The following is a 20,363-nucleotide window of genomic DNA, read 5'->3' on the forward strand; positions in this document are numbered from 1 at the left end:
AGGTGAATTGATGGAGGCAGGAAGCAGACAGGCAGGTAGTTGCCTAGGACGGGGGGCAGGGACTGACAGTGGCTGCAAGTGGGATTATGAAGGAGATAGTCTAGAACCGGATTGTAGTGACCTTAGCGTCACTTTGTAAATTGACTAAAAATCAGTGACGAGGACACAATACCTACTGTAAAATGGGTGAATTTTATGGTATGTAAATTATGTCTTAGTAAAAATAGGCAGGGGTATAGATAAACCGGGAAATGTGCAGGTGTGTCTATTGTTTGTTAATTAGAATAGAATTAAAACCCAAAACCATTTTAAAGGAAATTATGAAACACCTTTTTGTCTGGGGAAGGCCCGCCCCATTTCATAGCTCTGGTTTGCCGAGAGTGCACAGTGGGGCCCACAGCGGCACGTCACTGCGTCCACCCCTCTGCGGCAGGCACGGGGCTCACCCTGGGGCACGTGCTAAGCATCAGTGATGCCCGGCCTCAGCTTGGGAACAGGGCTGGGGTGCCCTGTGTAGTCTAAGGAGGCTGGTTTCATCTCTGTTTACTCACTTGTGGTGATTGAGATGAGACCCGGCTCCTTTGTAATCCAGCTTAACATCTGGTGTTGTATTTTATCACCAAAAATGTGGGCATTCAGTTTTATGAGGCTATGAGTTGTGTCCGGAGCAGTGTAATAAGTTATAGAAAGGTCAGGGCGGTTTCAGCCTCAGCAAGTCTCCATGGGGACAGGTTCTAGCCAGGTGAGCAGGGCCCTGGGGAGGGCGTGCGGCCACAGGGCCATCTGGCCTTGCCCTGAGTGTGAGGGAGCTTCAGTTCCCAGCACAGGACACCCTGTGCAGAGGAATGGGGTGCCTGTCTCAGACACTGATCCCAGTTGAAGTCCACCACCCTCTGGCTAAATCTGAGGTCAGGCAGAGGTGTCACGGCCCAAGGACCTGCAGGTACTGCAGCTCTGGCTCTTTGAGAGCCTTCAGGGCCGGCATTTGAGGCGTCCTCACCCTTGGCCTCAGGGTCCAGGCTGTGGGTTTATCTGTGTGCTTGTTTCTCCTCCTGAGACTTCCCTGGTTGGTGCTCTTTGGTCTCTGCTTCTCTCTCTCTCTCTTTCTCTGCCTCCACCTCTCCTGGGGTCCCCCACCTCCCGGGACACCTGTGCCCCACCTGCCCCACTCTCCCTCCAGTGAGCAGGTACACCCAGAAGCTGCGACACCAACTGGGCCGCAACTCCAAGTTCATCCTGTGCTACTCACAGAAGGAGGAGGTGCTGCTGGAGGAGACGTACACAGACACCCTCATGGAGTTCGTCAGCTTCAGCAACGAGAGCCTGGGCAGCCTGGGCAGCCTGGCCTGCCTCCTGGACCACTCCACGGGCATCCTCAACGAGCAGGGCGAGACCATCTTCGTCTTCGGCGATGCCGGCGTGGGCAAGTCCATGCTGCTGCAGCGGCTGCAGAGCCTCTGGGCCGCCAGCCAGCTGGACGCGGGGCTCAAGTTCTTCTTCCACTTCCGCTGCCGCATGTTTAGCTGCTTCAAGGACAGCGACACGCTAAGCCTGCAGGACCTGCTCTTCAAGCATTACTGCTACCCGGAGCAGGACCCCGAGGAGGTGTTCGCCTTCCTGCTGCGCTTCCCCCACACCGCCCTCTTCACCTTCGACGGCCTGGACGAGCTCCACTCGGACTTCGACCTGAGCCGCGTGCCCGACACCTCATCGCCCTGGGAGCCTGCCCACCCCCTGGTCCTGCTGGCCAACCTGCTCAGCGGGGCGCTGCTCAAGGGGGCCGTCAAGCTGCTCACGGCCCGCCCGGGCATCGAGGTCCCCCGGCAGCTCCTGAGGAAGAAGGTGCTCCTGCGGGGCTTCTCCCCCAGCCACCTGCGCACCTACACCAGGAGGATGTTCCCGGACCGGGCCACGCGGGACCGCCTGCTGGGCCAGCTGGAGGCCAACCCCAACCTCTGCAGCCTGTGCGCCGTGCCCCTCTTCTGCTGGATCATCTTCCGCTGCTTCCAGCATTTCCACGGCGCCTTCGACAGCCCCTCGCAGCTGCCCGACTGCGCCGTGACCCTGACCGACGTCTTCCTGCTGGTCACCGAGGTGCACCTGAACAGGACGCAGCCCACCAGCCTGGTGCAGCGGAACACGCGGAGCCAGACGGAGACCTTCCGCGCCGGCCTGGGCGCCCTGCACTCGCTGGGGCAGGTGGCCCGCGGGGGCATGGAGAGGAACCTCTTCGTCTTCAGCCAGGAGGAGGTCCAGGCCTCCGAGGTGCGGGAGGCTGACCTGCAGCTGGGCTTCCTGCGGGCCGTGCCCGAGCAGGGCCTCGGGGAGGCGCAGCAGTCCTATGAGTTTTTCCACGTCACCCTCCAGGCCTTCTTCACCGCCTTCTTCCTCGTGGTGGACAGCAAGGTGGGCACTCAGGAGCTGCTCAGTTTCTTCCAGGAGTGGGCGCCCCCCGGGGAGGCGGCCACGGTGTCCTGTTCTCCGCGCTTCTTCCCTCTCCGGTGCCTGCGGGACGGCGGCCTGGCGGCGGAGGACCCGTTCGGGAACAGGGACCACTTCCAGTTCACCAACCTCTTCCTGTGCGGCCTGCTGTCCAAGGGCAGGCAGAAGCTGCTGCAGCGCCTGGTGCCGCCCGCCGCCCTGCGGAGGAAGCGCCGCGCGCTCTGGGCGCACCTGTTCGCCAGCCTGCGCTCCTACCTGCGGGGCCTGCCGCGCGTGCAGGCGGGGGGCTTCAGCCAGGTGCAGGCCATGCCCACCTTCATCTGGATGCTGCGCTGCATCTACGAGACGCAGAGCGAGAAGGTGGGGCGGCGGGCGGCCGCGGGCATCTGCGCCAACTACCTCAAGCTGACCTACTGCAACGCCTGCTCGGCCGACTGCAGCGCCCTGGCCTTCGTGCTGCACCACCTCCGCAGGCGGCTCGCCCTGGACCTGGATAACAACAACCTCAACGACTACGGCGTGCGGGAGCTGCGGCCCTGCTTCAGCTGCCTCACGGTCATCCGGTGAGGCCGCCGGGCACGGGGAGCGCTGGCGGGCCCGGGGGGGCCCCGGGGCAAGCATCGTGCGGCGGGGGGCGGCCCGGGTCACACCTGGGAGTCGCACGCGCGCTGCCTCTGTCTCGGGGTGGCAGGGCGCAAGGAGCCGGGCTTCCCGGTCGGGCGGCCCTGCCTCCGCCCCAGCTGGGCGCCCTTGAACAAGCTGTTGACCCTCTCTGAGCCTCAGGGGCCTCACCGGGATAGAAGGATGTGCTTATATCCTTGCAGTGACGGGACAGCTGACCCTTGAACAATGTAGGGGTTGATGGTCAGAAATCCACATATAACCTGACTTTCCAAACACGTAACTGCGAATAGCGCCCGGTTGCCTGGTAGCCTTACTGAGCACATGAACAGCTGATCGATAATACAGGGTGGGGCAGAAGTAGGTTTACAGTTGTGAGTATGCAAAACCCAGAATATATTATCGTATTATCATTTATTAACTATTGTATCGTTTCCCATAGGAACCACTGTAAACCTACGTTTGCCCACCCCTGTACATATTTTATGTTACATGTATCATATACTGTATTCTTACAATAAAATAAGCTAGAGAAAAGAAAATGTTACTAAGACAATCATAAGGAGGAGGAAAATACATGTATTTTATGCATTCATGACATACCTTTCTCTTAGTTTTTTCAGTCTTTCTAGGCTATATGGTTTGTCTTTTTTTTCAAATTTTTGCACATCTCCAAAAATGTTTTCAATATGTTTATTGGAAACAATCCACATATGAGTGGACCCACACAGCTCAAACCCATGTTGTTCAAAGGTCACCTGTAGTAACAATCAGCGTTTATTGAGAATAGGTGAAGTCATTACAAATATTACCTGATTCAGTCCTCTTAACACATCCCAATAAATTCAATAAAAGTTAAAAAATAAATAAAATAACTACAATTTAATTTAAAAAATAATCCTGCAAGGTAGATACTGTTATTGTCTTATTTTGGCAAATGAGGAAATGGAGGCACAGAGAAGTTAATAAGTTGCTCAAGGTCACACAGCTGGGCTGTGGTGGAGCCCGAATCATAAAAGAACCTACCTTTTAGGATTTCTGTGAGGCTCCAAGGTAGCCCATAATTGCAACAAAAGCAGACTCTGTGCAGGTTGGCCTTTGTCGCTTCCTGTGTTGAAAGTCAGCAGCTCTGAGCTGCCAGAAATCTCAGTAAAAAACGCTGACTCTTGATTAGTTTCCTGTTTGATGCCTTAGAGAAAAGAGAAGCCAATCTGTTTTCTTCCATTAGCATCGCCTGTATACACCTGGACATCTCTCCATGGGGTTTAGTTCTCCATTACTTGGCTCATGCATTTCTAGAGAGCAGAGGGGATTTGGAATCGATTTTGGGTACCTATTACATCAATGCCAGAGTATAAATTGTGTGGGGACAGTGGGATATAGGGAGCCCAGGGCTGCCCAGGCCTGGGAATTGAGAGGCCCGGAGTCTTGTCTCTGTGCTTAGCCAGCATCTCCCCGTTTGCAGCCTCAGGCAGCCTCACACCCAGCGCCTCCCCTCGCTCATCTCATTAGATGGGAACACCTCACTAGTGTGGTGGTCCTGCCTCAGGCAACTGTCCCCAAGTTCTTCTCCACACCAGTAGGGGAGAAAGCAGGAGAGAATGGACCACCCCAGGGAAACAGTCTGAGCTCTGTGAGGGCATCAGTTAGGATTAATTTCAGCTGAGAGAGAAAACTCAAAACGCTGGTGATTTAGATAACTTACAAGCTTATTGTGTTGCATGCAAAAGTCTAGAGGAGGGCAGTTCTCGGCCCCATGACCCTCAGGAGCCCAGGCTCTCTTCTGCCTTGCTATCCTGCTGCCCTCACTACCTGACCTTCACCTCTCAGCCCAAGATGGCTGCGCAAGCTCCAGCCATTCAATCAACATTCTAGTCCCTTGGAAGAAGGAACGGCAAAGAAGGACATACCCCATTGTTTTAAGAAGACTTCTCAGTTATTGCTAATGGTTCTTCTGCTTAAATTTCATTGAGCAGAACTTGGTCACACGTGCCTAGATAAAACCCGGGGATTCTGTTTTTAAGAAAGCATAGATATTGGGAGTGACTAGCAGCTTCTGCCACCTGGGGATAGCAATGTATTGTGTGACACACTGTGCCCCAGCACCAGGGTGGGTGCCATTGGGGTAGGGGCCCAGAGCGTCCGACGCGATCATTTGGATGAGGCCTGAAACACAAGCTTTTACTGGTTCAGCCTTTTACTTCGTAAAAACATCAACCTGTGCGTGCAATTTGGCCCACAGCTTGTGCTTGTGGATGAAGTTTTATTGGAACACAGCCACACACTTGTGTTTACAGACTGGCTTCTTCACACTAGGGGGTTGAGTGGCACGGAGGGGCTATCCTCATGGGTCCTTCCGGTGCCCCATAGTCCTTGCGAGGAATCAGGGCTCTGCTGCAGCCTTGCTGCCAGGCTGGTTCCAGGCATGTGTGTTGGCCCCACGGTGACCAGGCTCCGAATTTAGGGGCCATCTGTCTGGCTGCTATGGCCCTTCTCTCAGGGGGCACTTAGAGCTGGAAAAGCCCGGGACCTACACAGGCTTCCGGACCCTTGTGGAATGAATGCTCCCTCTTAGTGAGCAGCTGCTCTTGTGTGGAACTTTCTCTGCTGTTCTGTTTCAGACTCAGCGTAAACCAGATCACGGACTGTGGGGTCAAGGTGCTGTACGAAGAGCTGACCAAGTACAACATTCTGACATATTTAGGGTACGTACTTCTCAAGAACACTGGGCCAGCTGCATAGTAAGGACAGAGCAGCAGGACATTGCCATTCACGGGAGCGATGAGATGGGTGGGACTGAGGGACAAGGACGCCAGGAAGCACACGGGCTGGGAGCCAGGAGTCCTCGGCTCTGCTTCTGGTTCAGCCGGCAACCCACTGTGTGAGCAAGTCAGGAAATTGCTCTGGGCCTCAGCCTCCTCACTGGTATAATTGGATCCTAATAATACAGACAAGTGGCTTTCTGAGGGGTGGCCGGGGAACACAACGAGAGGCTATCCTGGGCTATGTGTTATAAGCATTAGAATACTGTTTGTGTATTAGACCTCACTGCTGTGGGTCCACGATTCCTCCTCAGAACCCTTGGGGCATGTCCAGTGGGGCCTGGGGCAATACCCCATTTGAAATACTTTAATATTTCTGCAGCCAAATGTATGAATGTTCAGGCCGGTTTGAATGAAGACCATGAACAGCTCCATATCAGTTGCCAAAGTAGTTATGAACAACTTTGGGTCTCCAGAGCCCGGGGTTTTGGAGTTTGGGACAGGTGGCCCCACGCCACTGTTGAGTCTGTAAGTGGGAGCCTGTCAGTCAGCGTCTCTGGGCCTCAGCTCCCTATGCTGAGCCATGAGGACCGGGTGCCAGGCTGCCTTACAGCTCCGGGGCTCTGTGTGAGCATGGAACCCTTGAATCCTGCCTAGTCCCACCTTCACCTTCTTTGTGTGTGTTGTTGAACTGGTATCAGGTGGTAAAATGACTACAAGGTAGACCCCGAGGAGGTCCCAATACTCAGGAGCTTGCCCCCGCCAAGATGCTGGTTGGTATCTTAACCTAAAAATGCCCATTGCCTGCCATTCGTTGGGCACTTATATGTGGGGGCTTGGCATGATGTCACATGATCCTCATGACAGCCCTATCGGGGAGCTGTCATTCCTACCCTAGGGCTACAGGTGCAGAAACTGAGGCACAGAGACGTTCAGTAACCTGCCCCAGGTCACAGAGCTGGAAGGTGGCTCAGCAGCTTTGAACCCAACCTGTGAGACCCCAGACCCCAAAGTCTGGTCTCTGTGTGTCCGCTCCTTCTTTTTTCAACTCAGACTTTGGAAAGCAGACACACGTGCTCAGTTTTCTTTTCTTTTCTTTTTTTTTTTTAAATGGGGTCATTAAGATGACATCTGGAGTCATCAGGTGTTATGACTGTGCTTTCTCTCGAAGCTTATACAACAACCAGATCACGGACGTCGGGGCCAGGTACATCGCCGGGATCCTGGATAAATGCAAAGGCCTCACACACCTGAAGTAAGTGGGGTGGGCGTGGCGGGCCCTTCAGTAGCATGTCCTGGTCACCCTTCATTATTCAAACAAATAATACATGTCACCATAAAGAGCTCTCACCTAAAGCCTTCTTCTGCGTGCCAGGAGCCTTATTGGTGAAACTAGGAGACCTGTGTGTGAGGGAGAGCTGGCCACAGGCAGGATTTATGGCCTGTGGGTGAGGCTCGATTTTGGAGGGACCGCCTACCATGGGTGGGGGGAAAGGCCACAGTTGTCATCCTTTTTGGAGGTCTCTTTTTTTCCCCCACAGGGAAGTTGCCCCTTGTCTCAGTCCCTTCAGGCTTCTATAACGAAATGCCATTAAGCTAGGTGGCTTATAAACACTGGAAATTCATCTCTTACAGTTCTGAGGGCTGGGGAGTCTAAGATCAAAGTGTTGGCACATGACATGCCTGGCGAGGCCTGATTCCTGGTTTATAGATGGGGTCTCGCTGTGTCCTCACCTGGTAGAAAAGCGGGTGGGGAGCTCTCTGGGGCCCTCTTTATAAGCTGCTAACCCCATTCCTGAGGGCTCTTCCCTCATGACCCGCAAAGGCCCCTCCTCCAAATACCATCCTCCTGGGGGTTAGGGTTTGGACGTTGGGGAGGATACAAACATTCAGACCACAGCACCCGTCTAGTTGCAAGGAAGAGCTTACCTTCCCAAGGGCCACAGAGCGCCAGGCTTGCAGGAGCCCCCGGCGGTGGGAACACACCTTGGCTGTTTGGTCTGCTGATGGAACTGAGTGACGCTCCAGAGGTCATTTAAAGGACCCCGGGGAAGCTGGGGTTGCTGAGTTTCTGCACATCTTCTGCAGAGGAGTCCTGAGGCTCTCCTCCAGGCCTCGGGGCCTTCCCCGAGCGGGTGCGCAGGGCCCAGCTGCTGGGGCTCCCAGGAGGAAGGCCACACCTCCCGAGAGGAACCAGAGGGGCTCTGTGCTGGGGACCAGGGCGGCTGAGTCCCCCCCACAGCGGGAGGCTGACGCGCGCACGACTCTCTGCAGGCTGGGAAAAAACAGCATAACGAGCGAGGGAGGAAAGTGTCTGGCCCTGGCTGTGAAGAACAGCAAGTCAATCTTTGAAGTTGGGTGAGTAGAGACAGATGCACATGCGTGTGTGTAACATGACCCGTTCTGTGTCTGTGAGCACCTGCTGGGCTTCTGTACATAAACATGCCAATAGGACCTCTGGGCAGGCTGTGGCGGGGAGGCAGAGCTGTCTTCATGGAGGCCCCAGGGGCCCCACTGGCTTCTGCACGGGAAATGCTGTGAGAAGTCCCCAGCTTGACGCCAACGTTCACTGCATGCACTGTGACTTAACTCATGCAAAAATCGGTATTATCACCTCCAGCAAATGGAGGGAGCTGCTCTAGTCCTGTGTGGTACGTTCCCACAGACAGATGTTCTTCGTTTGAAGAATATTGTCTATTCTCTGGAGTTGTTTTTTTTTAGTTTAATTTTTTTGTTGTGGTGTAATACACATAACCTTAAAAGTTACCATCTTAATCATTTTTAAGTATACACTTCAGTGACATTAAGTATATTCATATGGTTATACAACCATCACAGCGATCCACCTCCAGAACTCTTTTTCAATCTTGCAACAAAAGAAACCCTACACCCATTAAATAATAACTTTCCATCCCCGCCCCCAACCTGGTCCCTAGCAATCACCGTTCTACCTTCTGTCTGGTTTATTGGACTCCTGCAGGCCCCTCATGTAAGTGGAGTCATAGAGGCTTGGTCTTTTTGAGACTGGCTTATTTCTCTTAGCATGATGTCCTCAAGACCCATCCATGTTGTAGCATGTATGAAAATTTCCTTTTCAGGGCTGAGCAGTAGTCCGTTGTACGGCGAGGCCACGTTTTGTCCTATCTGTTCAGCTGGTGACAGACACGTGGGCTGCTTCTGCCTTTTTGCTGTTGTGAGTCCTGCTGCCATGAACACGGGATACAAGTATCTCTTCGAGACTCTGCTTTCAATTCTTTTTTTGTTTTGTTTTGTTTTTAATTCTTTTGGCTCTGTACCCAGGAGTGGAACTGCTGGATCAGATGGTAATTCTATTTTTAATTTTTTTTTTTGAGAAAACACTGTATTGTTTTCCGCAGTGGCTGCATCATCTGACATTCCCACCAGCAGTGCACAAGGGCTCCAGTTTCTCCACATCCTGGCAACACTTGTATTTTCTGTTTTTTTGTTTTGTTTTTTTCAATAGTAATCATCCAAATGAGTGTCAGGTGTTATCTCATTGTGGTGTTGATTTGGAGGCTTTTAAAAGCTTTTTCTTTTGTCATAATGTTTTATCTGATTATAAAATAAATGCAGATAATTTACTTGTTAACAATGGAAAATAGGAAAAGTATAATAAAAATCAGTTTTTCCGAAATAATTATTGCCAACATTTGAGGTCAGTTAACCCTTCTTCTCGCTCTCACACATGTGTGCTCTCTATACTATTTTTTAAAAGACTTTATTTTTAGAGAGGAAGGGAGGCAGGCAGTGAGGGAGGGAAACATCGGTGTGAGAAACACCAATTGGTTGCCTCTCCCACGCTCCCAACAGGGGTCCTAGCCCCCAACCCAGGCATGTGCCCTGACTGAGAATTGAACTGGTGACCTTACGCTTTGTTGCTTTGCAGGAGGAATGCCCAAACCAGCGAGCCACACCAGTCAGGGCTCTCTATACTATTTTTGAAAATACAGGTCAACTTATATTTATACAATCTGATTCTGCCTTCTTCACTTGATAAAAATGTGATACCATTCCATTGGATGGTGCACACTTCTTAAGGGGAACACCGGAAACTCTCAGCCTGGGGTTTCAGCCAGCCGTCCTGGCAGGGAGGGAGGGAGGCAGGTGCTTGCTGTGGGAGAGCGTCTGATGGCAGCAGCCGTGGATCTGCTGCGGGTGGGCCAGCCAGACAGACTTGCTTTGCTTTACGCAGACAGTGCCCCTTGGCCTGCTGGGAATAGCTGACCCTTATCGCAGGCCAGGCAGTATTCTGAGTGCCTTGCGCATATCAACTCAACCTCACAACAACTCTGCGAGGAAATGCTCTTATTATCCCCCTTTTATAGACTAGGGGACCTGGACCTAAGAAATGACATACTTCCCCCAAGCGTGGGCACGTGGAGGTCAGAGCCGGGATGTGAGGTCCTGCCCCGGAGCCCAGCCTCTGACCACGCAGACCCTGTTCGGGCAGACCCTTGTTTTAGCCAAGTTCTCTCAGGTCACCCGCTCTGGGGAAGAGCGCACAGTTCTGTCACTGCAGCTCCCCATCAAATCTGCCACCACCCACATGGCACGGTGTGGTAATGTCCTCTTTACATTATGGGGTCATTGCTGTTAAGGCTTCTGAATGTGCGTCCTGGTCTTAGCTTCAGGGAAGACTGACTGCCTTCAAGACCGTCGCAAACCCCCGCCCAGAGTCGGATGGGTGCTGGGAGGCCAACACCTGCACAGGCCTGTCTTCCAGGCTGTGTACTCTGCGGGTGACATTTCTGGGATGGCCACGGGCTTAGGCTCTCTGACTGACAGCTCTCAGGAAGCTCAGGGGTGAGACCTGGTCTCTGGCTGTGCAGCTTGAGATCTGGAGCAGCTCACGAAGGGGCTGGCGTAGGAATCTGCCCTCAGGCCACAGCTCCCGGGACACATAGAAGCACATGCCTGCTGGGTGTACAGCCCAGCCCGTGGGCGCCAGCAGGAAATCCGGGGCAGCGGACGCTCCCCTTCACTGTCTTGCCTCCGCCCGCAGGATGTGGGGCAATCAAATCGGCGATGAAGGAGCGAAGGCCTTCGCAGAGGCTCTGAGCAACCACCCCAGCTTGACCAACCTGAGGTACCTGCTGCCTTCTGACACCCGCCGTCTCCAGGGCCGACCTGGTCACTCCGTGTGCCTCTCGGCTTGCCGGGGAGGAGCTGGGGGGAAGCGGGGGCTTGGCTTTCCTAGGGAGAGAGGTGTTTGTGAGCGCGTGTGATTTTTTTCTTTCTTGGCGGTTTTTGTTGACATAGAGGAGACATACAGTCAGGTCCATTCTTAAGTGTTCATCTTGGTGATCTGACACAGGCCCGCCCAATATAACCACCGCCCGAGGGAAGGCATGGGGCCTCGCCAGCCCCTCAGCCGTCTCCCTGTGCCCTTTGGGGGTGAGCAGGTGTTGTTAAGTCCGCATGAAACTGCAAGGGACACTGGGCAGCAGTTCCTGCCCCTTCCTCATTCTCAGGATGGTGCTGGGACAGAGGGGACCCTTTGTCTCTGTGCACAGACGCCCTCCTCCTGGCCTTCCTTTAGGCCTCTGGCCAAACCTCAGAGCCTCGCTGTCCCCTGTTGCTCGTATTCCTCCTGCCACTGAACCTGAGATGGTGGGGCAGTGGCAGAGCTCAGGGGGAACTTGTCCAGCTCTCACGGATGGGCACCTCAAGAATGTTAACCCCCTGAGGCAGAGCTGGCCAGGCCTCATCAGCCCCCAGTCTGCTCGGTGACCAGGTCTCAGCCATGTCCACCGTTTGCCACCTGACCTCATGCTCTGAGCATGTGCTCCGGAGCAGCAAAGCCTGGGTGGCTGTGGGTGAGGCTGCGACCTCCTGCTTCCTGCCTCAGGTCGGCCCTGGCAGGGCACCTCCAGCCAGAGGGCCTCCTGGCTGTTTTGGTTGCTGAAGGCAAAGCCTGATCTAATAACCCACCCACGCGTTTTCCTTCCTAGCCTGGCGTTCAACGGCATTTCTACCGAAGGAGGAAAGAGCCTCGCGCAAGCCCTGCATCAGAACACATCTCTGAGAATATTCTGGTAATTACCAGAGTCATTTTGAAAGGTTGGGTCGCGGGGTTTATTCCAAAGACTGCGCACAGCCAGGAATCTTAACGGAAAAGCTGCCACTCCATTGAAAAGGCTCTAGGCCTTTCCCAAAGCTCAGGCAATAATTTCCTGCTCGAGAAGGACACAGCCATTCTCAGAAGCACAGCCCGGCGCAGGAGGGGCAAGTGGGCTCAGGAGTGTGAGTTCAAGGCCTCAGCCTTCTGGGCCAAGCTGGGCCTCCGGAAAGCGACCAGGTTGGCCATGGGGCCTGTCGGGCGGAGCCGCAGAACCCGCTCAGATGTGCTTTGCGGAGTCCAGCGGTCATGCACTTGGCTCAGGATCTTCTCCCGTCTTCCTCTTAAGTTGTCTCCCTCCGCACGCAGCTGACCCCTTCCCCAGGCAGCCATGCTGGGATGTGGCTGTGGTGCTCCGGCTCCCATCACCTGTCACAGGACACCCACAGTCCTCACGCTCTCTCTGCACTCAGGGCTTCTGGCAGTGCTCTTTTTTTTTTGTTCCTTTTTCTTTTGGTCATTTTTATTTAATTTTATTCATTCGTATTTTATTTACTTGCCTGTGTAATGTATTGTTTACGGGTGAGGAAATTGTGCCACATGTCTCTGTGTCTGCCTCTTGGAGTTCAGTGCTCATGAGATATTGGCCAAGTTGATTCATGAAAATGGCATCATCAGGCAGCTTCCAACATTAGACCTGCTGGCCAGTGAGTGCATTTTTCATTCTTTTCCTCTCAAAAAATACTGTAAAAATCTTGGAAAGTAACATGCTTTTTTTAAAAAAAATTAAAAAGTAAGACACCGAAGTCTGAAAAGCGGGAAATGAAAGTACCTCCTCCCTGTGTTTTCCAAATATAACTTTTTTTTTCTAGTCTTTGAGTATATATTCTAGCCTTTCTAGCATTTGCATTCATGTTTATGCAAATACACATATTTGAATAGGATAGCATTCTTCTTACTTGCATCCTGCAAGTGGTTTTAAAAAATCTTAACCATATACCACCTATATTTTATATCTCCGTCTATGCCAGGGTTCCTCAATTTCAGCACTGTTGACATTTTGGTCAGTTGACATTTTTCATTGTGAGGGACTTGTCCTGTAGGCTAAGGGGCGCTTAGCATAATCCCTGGCCTCTACCCATCACAGACCAGTAGTCTCCCCAACTGTGACACATCAGAAAAGTCTCCAGAAATCAGTCACCACGGATCATCCGTGGGGCTGGGCTTGGAGTCTGGCTGTTTGCTGGGTTCTCAGCAACTGTCAGCTGCCTAAGCTGGAGACACCTGGGCTGGGATCCCACTTCTGTGAACTCATTTAAAACACGTGCCGGGTGGGGCTGTCCGAGTCAGTGCTTCCTCTCCTTTCTAGGCTCACCAAAAATGAACTCGATGACGAAGTGGCAGAGAGCCTGGCAGAGATGTTGAAAGTCAACCAGACGTTGAAACATTTATGGTAAGTCAGAGGCCCTTAGAATCTCAGCCTGTGCTATTTTTTAAAAATATTGATTTAAAACGCACCTGCCATACAATTCACCGCTTTAACGCGTGCAGCTCACTAGTTTTTAGTATATTCACAAGGTTGTGCAAACCATCACTACTATCTGATTTTAGAACAGTTTTATCTACCCACCTCTCTGACCCCCAAACCTGTATGCATTAACAGTCACCCCCTGTCCTTTCCCTCCCCCAGTCCCAGACAAACCACTAATCTACCTTTAGTGTCTATGTATTTGCCTGTTCTGGGCATTTCACAGACATGGAATCAAACCATATGTGACTTTTTGTCTCTGCTCTTTCACTAGTATAAGTTTGGAAGGCTCATCTCTATTCTAGCATGTATCAAGGATACTTCACTGCTTTTTATGGGTGAATGATATTCCACTGTGTGGGTATTCCACGTTTTATATGTCCGTTCATATGTGGTGGACATTGGGTTGTTTCTACTTTTGACTATTATGGATTCTGCTGCTGTGAACATTCGTGTACGTGGTTGTGTGTGAACATATGTTTTCATTTCCCTTGGGGGTATATGCATACGTAGGAACAGAATTGCTGGGTCATGTGGTTCCTCACTGTTCACATTTGAGGGATTGTCAGACTGTGTTTCAAAGCATTGCTCTACCTGACATTCCCACCAGTAAAGTATGAGGGTTCCCATTTCTCCAAATTCTCTCCAACGCGTGTTACTGTCCAGCTGTTTGAATCATGCCACCCCAGTGGGAGTGAAGTGCCACCTCACTGTGCTTTTGATCCACAATTCCCTGATAACTAACAATGTTGGGCATCTTTCCATGTTGCTGTTTGGCCGTTTGTGTATCTTCTTTGGAGAAATGTCTCCACATCCTTTGCCCACTTTTAAATTGGGTTACTTGCCTTTTTATTGCTGAGTTGTTAGAGTTCTTTATATATTCTGGGTACCAGACATTTATTCGATATATGATTTGCAAATATATTCTCTCTGTGGGGTTTTTCACTTTTTTTAAATTTTTTTCATTTTAAGTTTTTAATAGAAGATGACTTTATTCCTGTATCTTCTCATGTGTTTCTTCCTTGTGTGGCCCTTTTTCTTGCCTCCTTGGCAAGATCTGGCTTCACGTTCAAGGATCTGTCTGCAGTCATTGCCCAGCTTTTGTCTAGTGGCAGGCACCGTGCTGGGGTGAATGCCCACAGGAGCAGGTGAAGCGCCGTTAGCGTTCTCCCACTGCTCCCAGTCGGTGTAGACAACACAGTTCTTCTTATAAACCTGGGCTGCATTGCCTGAACTCCCTCACCCTTTCGGACGGGCATCAGCCGAACATCACACTCTGTCTCAGCTCTCCGGAAAGAAGAGAGGACACGATCTTCCTGCGGGTGCGGGAAGGGGCACTGACGCACCTTTTACCGCTCGTGCTGCGGTCGGACGTCACAAAGGGAGTGAACTTCATTTTGACCGCTGGCTCTTCCGCGATGGCCACCAAAGGGAAGAGACCCACATGCTGCTTCTGGTTTTTCACTTTCCTGAGAGTGACCTTTGAAACACAGAAGTAATATGATGAAGTCCGATTTATCTATTTTTTCTTTGGCAGCTGTGCTATAGGTATCTTACTGAGAAATCATTTCTCTGTCCGAGGTTACAAAGACTTACACTGAAGTCTTCCTTGAAGTGTCACATTTTGCTCTTTGATCCATTTGGAGTTCATTGTTGTGCACGGTAGGAGGTCTAAGGGTGCAGCTTAGATCCAGCTGTCTCGACACCACTTGTTAAAAAGACTACCCTCCCCTTTTGAATGGCCCTGGCACTTTTGTCAAAAAATCAATTGATCATAAACGTATGGGTTTTTTGGTTTATAGCAGTCCCTCGCTATATTGCGGTTCACTTATCGCGGCCTCACTGTATTGTGAGATTGTAAAAAATATTGTATTTAATTATTTATCGTGGATTTTTCGCTGTATCGTAGGATTTTGCGGTACTGTAGACGTATGTTGTTAAAGTGACGTAGGTTTAAGAATGTGGAATAAATGTAAGGTTCCTACTTCGCGGGGGGCGGGTGTCTAGAATGTAATACCCGCGATAAGTGAGTGAATACTGTATTTCTGGACGTTCTATTCTAGTCTGTTGGTCAGTATGTTTATGCTGAGCCAGAAACACACTGTCCTGATTACTGTAACTTTGCAGTAAGTTTTGAAATCAAGAAGTGTAAGTCTTCCAACTTTGTTCTTCATTCTCAAGATTGTTGTGGCTATTCTGGGTCCCTTGCATTTCCGTGTGAATTTTACATCACCGTATCAATTTCTGTAAAAGGAAAAAAAAGAAAGAAAAAAAAAAAGGCGGACTGTGCTACTTCTACCTCTTTTTGTTTCGTTGTTTTCTGGCCTGTAGATTTTCCTTAATGCCCTTTCCTGGGGGCCAGGCCCGCTCCTCCAGGAAGCACAGAGCTAGAACGGGACTAGAGAGCGAGTCTCGGCTGCTCTGTGCACACACAGCGGGCCTGGGCCTCTGAGCCCTGCTGGGCTTTTCAGTGCTCCTCCTCCCTGGCCTCTTGCCAGGTCTTGGCTGCAGGCACCTCAGCCTGGCCCCCTGGAAGGCCAGGGGTAGCGGCCACAAAGGAAGTGACTAGAAAACAGAACTCTGTGCCCACTTCCAGATTTCTATTTTTGTGCCTTTTGCAAAAATGTCGTTTCTTCCCAGAAGAAGGTCATTGCCTCTGCCCCTGAGCCCAGGGGTCCCAGCCTTTGGGAGGTGTGGCTGGGAACACAGCCACCATAGCCCTGTGTGTGTGCACGCAGTAATGGTGACGAGGTCCCTTCTCCTGGGCACCACGGCGCAGATTGTGACATCTGCTCCGTGCACATCATCCTGCTGAAACTGCACACACCCGGGGTAGGGAGGTTCTCTCAAGAGTTATTCCTGTTTAACAGATTAGGCAACTGGGGCACGGAGAGCTGTAGTTTATTTCTCCAAGGATCTGTAGCTGAAAAGTGGGGAGTGTGTATATGTATAAGAAAGGCTTTTAACCACTGTGCTCTACTGCTTCGCCCTTAATTTCTATAATCTCACTGATCACAACAGCACAGGCCCTTATCTTCCTGGTAGGGCTGCTTTCTGGGTCCTTCAGGGACCAGGACTTGGAAGGGTCAAGTTCAGTGGTAGCCAGCAGTGAGGAGTGAGCCTGCGATGAAGGGCAGACACATCACTGCCTTGCGCTGCATTGATCTCGGGCTGGGGCTGTCAGCAGAGCTGCTGGGGGTGGGGGTGGGGGCAGGGAGGGGGTCACCGCAGGGATTGCCGGGGCTTCCAGCTTGGATCGCTGCTACCCAGCATAATGGGGCTACTCTCAGCGGCCCCATGGTTGCTGCTTTTCCACGGGGCCCGTGACTGGCATCAGGAGAACGGCTGCTCCGTTTTCCCTGCTCAGATGTTGGGGAGGACATGGTCCCTTCTTAGAAACCTTTGTTTCCCCCAAAGGAGAGAATGGCCGCTGGTAGCTCCTTCACTAACTGCCCGGAGGGAGACCTGGCAGCCTCTCCCCTGATGCATTTCTTAGAATTTGCTGTGGTCCCCAAACATTTCCAAGTGGGCTCCTCCACACTGAAAAATGTCAGGCACACACACATATGCATGTTCATGTACTAAACTCTCTGTGAACACACAGATATATTATGCTCACTATAAAGAGTGCAGAAAAATTAAACATTTTAAAGGCTGCCCTTCTCTCTGGTGGATTGGCTCTAGACAACCTTAGCCGGAGTAGAAGTCCCGCGGACTCAGTCCTCGCCCCCCTTCCTGCCCCCACCCCCGTCTGTCTCTTATCCCACCATCCTATCACACCGGCCCCTACTGAAGGGGGTGGATTTCATTCAGTACTGTGTCTTTGATCCAAAGCATATGTTTGCCTTACAGGCTAATCCAGAACCAGATCACAGGCAAGGGCCTCGCCCAGCTAGCAGACGCGTTACAGAAGAACACTGGCATCATGGAAATTTGGTAAGACACACTCACTGCTAACGATGACAGTGACTGTAGTCAGCACAGGGATGGGGCTGGGGGGCAGTTCCCATTCATTCCCAGCCGCCCTCACCCCTGCGATCCCTTCCCTAGAACGAATGCATTTCCTGCTGATTCTGTTGGTATTTATCACACTCCATCACAACAGCTCTCTGTGAGGCTGTCTCCTCCAGACTGTGAGCTCCTGGAGGGTAGGGCCTGCGTCCTGGTCACTGCTGTGTCTTCGTTCATTTGTCGATAACCCAGCGCTTGAGTGCCAGGCACTTTGTTGGCCCTGAAAATCCAGCGGTGAACAAAATGGACCTGCCCTTGTGGCTTTACCATGAAGTGAGGGTGACGCGGAGGAGAAACATCATTCAGTAGTTATTTGATGACAGTCCTGATGCGTGCTATCAAGGGAAAAGCTGAGAAGGGATCCTGTATAGGTGAGAGTTCAGGGAAGTTCTCCTTAAGGAAGTGGCATTTAAACTAAGCCACAAAAGATGACTAGGACTTAGTCAGCTGAGGCAGGAGGGAGAGTGTTCCGCCTAGTGGGGGAGCAGCATATGCAAAAGCCCTGAGGCAGGGAGGAGCAGATGTCGGGAAGCTGATGCACCCTGGGGCTCAGACAATGTGGGAGAGGCGTCAACAGGAGGCGCAGGATATCCAGCGTCACTGACGGGTCTGAAGCACAGAAAGATGTGATGGGATTTGCGTTGTAGAAAGAGCACTCTGGTTCCTCTAGGAAAGTGGCTTTGAGGACGCCAGAGGACACGGAAAGGGACAGTGAGGAGGACTCTGCAGCGAGCCAGAGAAGGCACAGTGGGTGCTCAGACCAGGATCGAGGTGATGAAGATATGGAGAGTTTCCAGGGAGCCCTCTAGGGATGTTCAGGGAATAAAACAGAACTGGGTGATGCACAGAACATGAAGATGAGGAGGAAGGTGGCCGAGGCACACCTGGATGAAGAGTGGTACAAGTCACCGAGCTGGGGAGCCCTGGTGCGGGGCGGCCACCCTGAGGTGTCTGGGGGACATCCAGTGAAGATGTCAAGGAGGGAAGTGGCCCCACAGGGCCGAGGCCTGGGCTGCAGGTCACTGACATACGGGTGAGGCCACGGCGTGGATGGGGCCGGGGAAAGGACCTGTCCCCAAGCTTGGAGATAATCCATTATCTAGAAATCACATGGAAAACATGAGGTGGAGACGCCAGATACATGAGAGGGCCTAATATCAAGCCAAAGGGAGCCGGTGTTTCCAGAAGGAGAAAGAGGACAGGACACCCAAACACCTGTGAAGGTCCAGAAGGACAAGCTGTGAAAAATGTCATTAAATTCAAGTTCAGGGAAGCTATCAGGGACCTTAGTGAGACCTAGCTCACAGAGCGATGGTAGCTGAAAAGGATTCACGTTAGCATCAAACATGTGGCTGGAGCGGGTTCCTTCATCCCCGCGTGGCGTGAAGCACAGGGTCGTTAGGAACACCGAGCGTACAGCAGTCCCTGACATTTTACTTGTTTTTCTTGTTTTTTCTTTCCAACAGCCTGAATGGAAACTTGATAGAGCCTGAGGAGGCCAAAGGCTTTGAGGATGAAAAGCGGCTCGTCTGTTTCTGAGAGGATGCTCTCCTGCCCCAGCGGCTTGGCCCGGGAGGCGCTCTAGCGGCAGCCGCCACGCTGTGCGGTCACCTGGTCTTAGGCTCTGCTGCGATGGGGCCGCGGGAGCCCGCTGCTGCCTTCGTGAAGCCAGCCACCCTCCCTGCAGACGCGCTGGGGCGCAAACTCCTGGCATTGCTGTTGCCCGTTTACGGGGAAGGGTGGGCTTGGGGAGACATTTTAGTTGCTGCAAACATGCAGAGCTGTGACCGCATATTCACAATCACTTTAATCTGAAACTAGAGGAATAAGACTGCGCTCATACAAACACTGCCCCGAGGACCAGCAGGAGTGAGCCGGCCACTGCTGTCGGCCTCAAACAGTCAAGCATGTGGTGCAAAAGTTGGCGCCGAGTTTCTTGGAGGAAAGATGCTCAGCAAACAAGAAGTGTTTTTTGCCGGGTACAGTCTTCTTGCTCAGTACCGCCCCCCTCCGCCCACCGTGTTGCTGTTATTCCCACTTCACAGCTGTAGATTCTGAGCTGCGCACAGGATGGGGAGGTAGCTGGTGTCAAGGAACGGACTTGTCACAGGCTTCTGTTTTAGTCCTGGGGTCTCACTGCCAACGAAGACCCCTGGCTGCCCCCTTAGCAGGTCTAAGGGAAAGTACGGTGCCTTCATGAGGCCAAGTTGCCACTTGGGGCTTGTGCACGGCCGCCCTCCGAGAGCAGTGAGGTGTGGCTCGCTTACCTCTGTGGTCCTGGCCTCTACACAGAGGCTTCTCTCTCTCTCTCCCCATCCTGAGCAAGGCTCCTCCTGACCCCGTGAAGTTGTGAGGGTGACCCAGTGGGAGCCAAGGCTTGGGGAGCTGCGGAGAACCCGGCTAGCAGCATGACAGAACGACCGCCATGGCGGGCACATGGTGGATGCTGCTTGGGGGCTGGGGTGGGGACAGGACCGGGTAACGCGTTCTTTTACCAGTTCATTTGCTAATAAAATACTGAGCACACTCACTGTTGGTAACGGCCTAAACCTGGTAAGCACGCTGTTTCCCAAGCTGAGCCCCACGCTGCCTCCCTTCAGAGCGCACCGGGCGGGGCCTGGGGTGGCGGGCCGTCGTGGGAGAGTCTGTGAAGGAGGGTCAGAGGCCTCATCATTTCAGTCCTTCATCGGCCTCTCCACCTTCCAAGGGACAAAAAACAGCCGAGGAAGCCACGGAGGACTCTTCATCTGACCTCTGAATCCAAACAGGTTGCTTCGCAGAGGAGATGAGCAGAGGCAGGGGTGACTGGGGCTATGCTAGCATGGGCCGAATGTCACCCCACCCCCACCCCACTGTGCCGTGGCAGGTCCGGCAGGCCCGGCTCGGTGTCTGCTACCTTCCTCGGCTGTCCTGCTGAGCG

General features: G+C 52.4%; 1 protein-coding gene across 3 annotated transcripts in view; it reads left to right on the top strand.

The window, feature by feature from the left end:
- Positions 1-19,973, top strand: part of NOD1 (nucleotide binding oligomerization domain containing 1) — a 37,120-nt gene extending 17,147 nt beyond the window's left edge. The window contains exons 4-12 of one of the 3 annotated variants that reach the window (XM_090287055.1): positions 1,181-3,005; positions 5,685-5,768; positions 6,997-7,080; positions 8,100-8,183; positions 10,849-10,932; positions 11,798-11,881; positions 13,274-13,357; positions 17,285-17,368; positions 18,910-19,973. In XM_090287055.1, the coding sequence (XP_090143181.1) occupies positions 1,181-3,005; positions 5,685-5,768; positions 6,997-7,080; positions 8,100-8,183; positions 10,849-10,932; positions 11,798-11,881; positions 13,274-13,357; positions 17,285-17,368; positions 18,910-18,982 (2,486 nt within the window). In that variant the 3' untranslated portion in view covers positions 18,983-19,973. The other 2 variants (XM_090287056.1, XM_090287057.1) reach the window with 2 other exon arrangements.
- Positions 19,974-20,363: the final 390 nt, after the last annotated feature.

The sequence above is a fragment of the Furipterus horrens genome, unplaced genomic scaffold (genome assembly GCF_987537825.1).
Source record: "Furipterus horrens unplaced genomic scaffold, mFurHor1.1.pri manual_scaffold_9, whole genome shotgun sequence".
Classification (NCBI taxonomy): Eukaryota; Metazoa; Chordata; class Mammalia; order Chiroptera; family Furipteridae; genus Furipterus; species Furipterus horrens.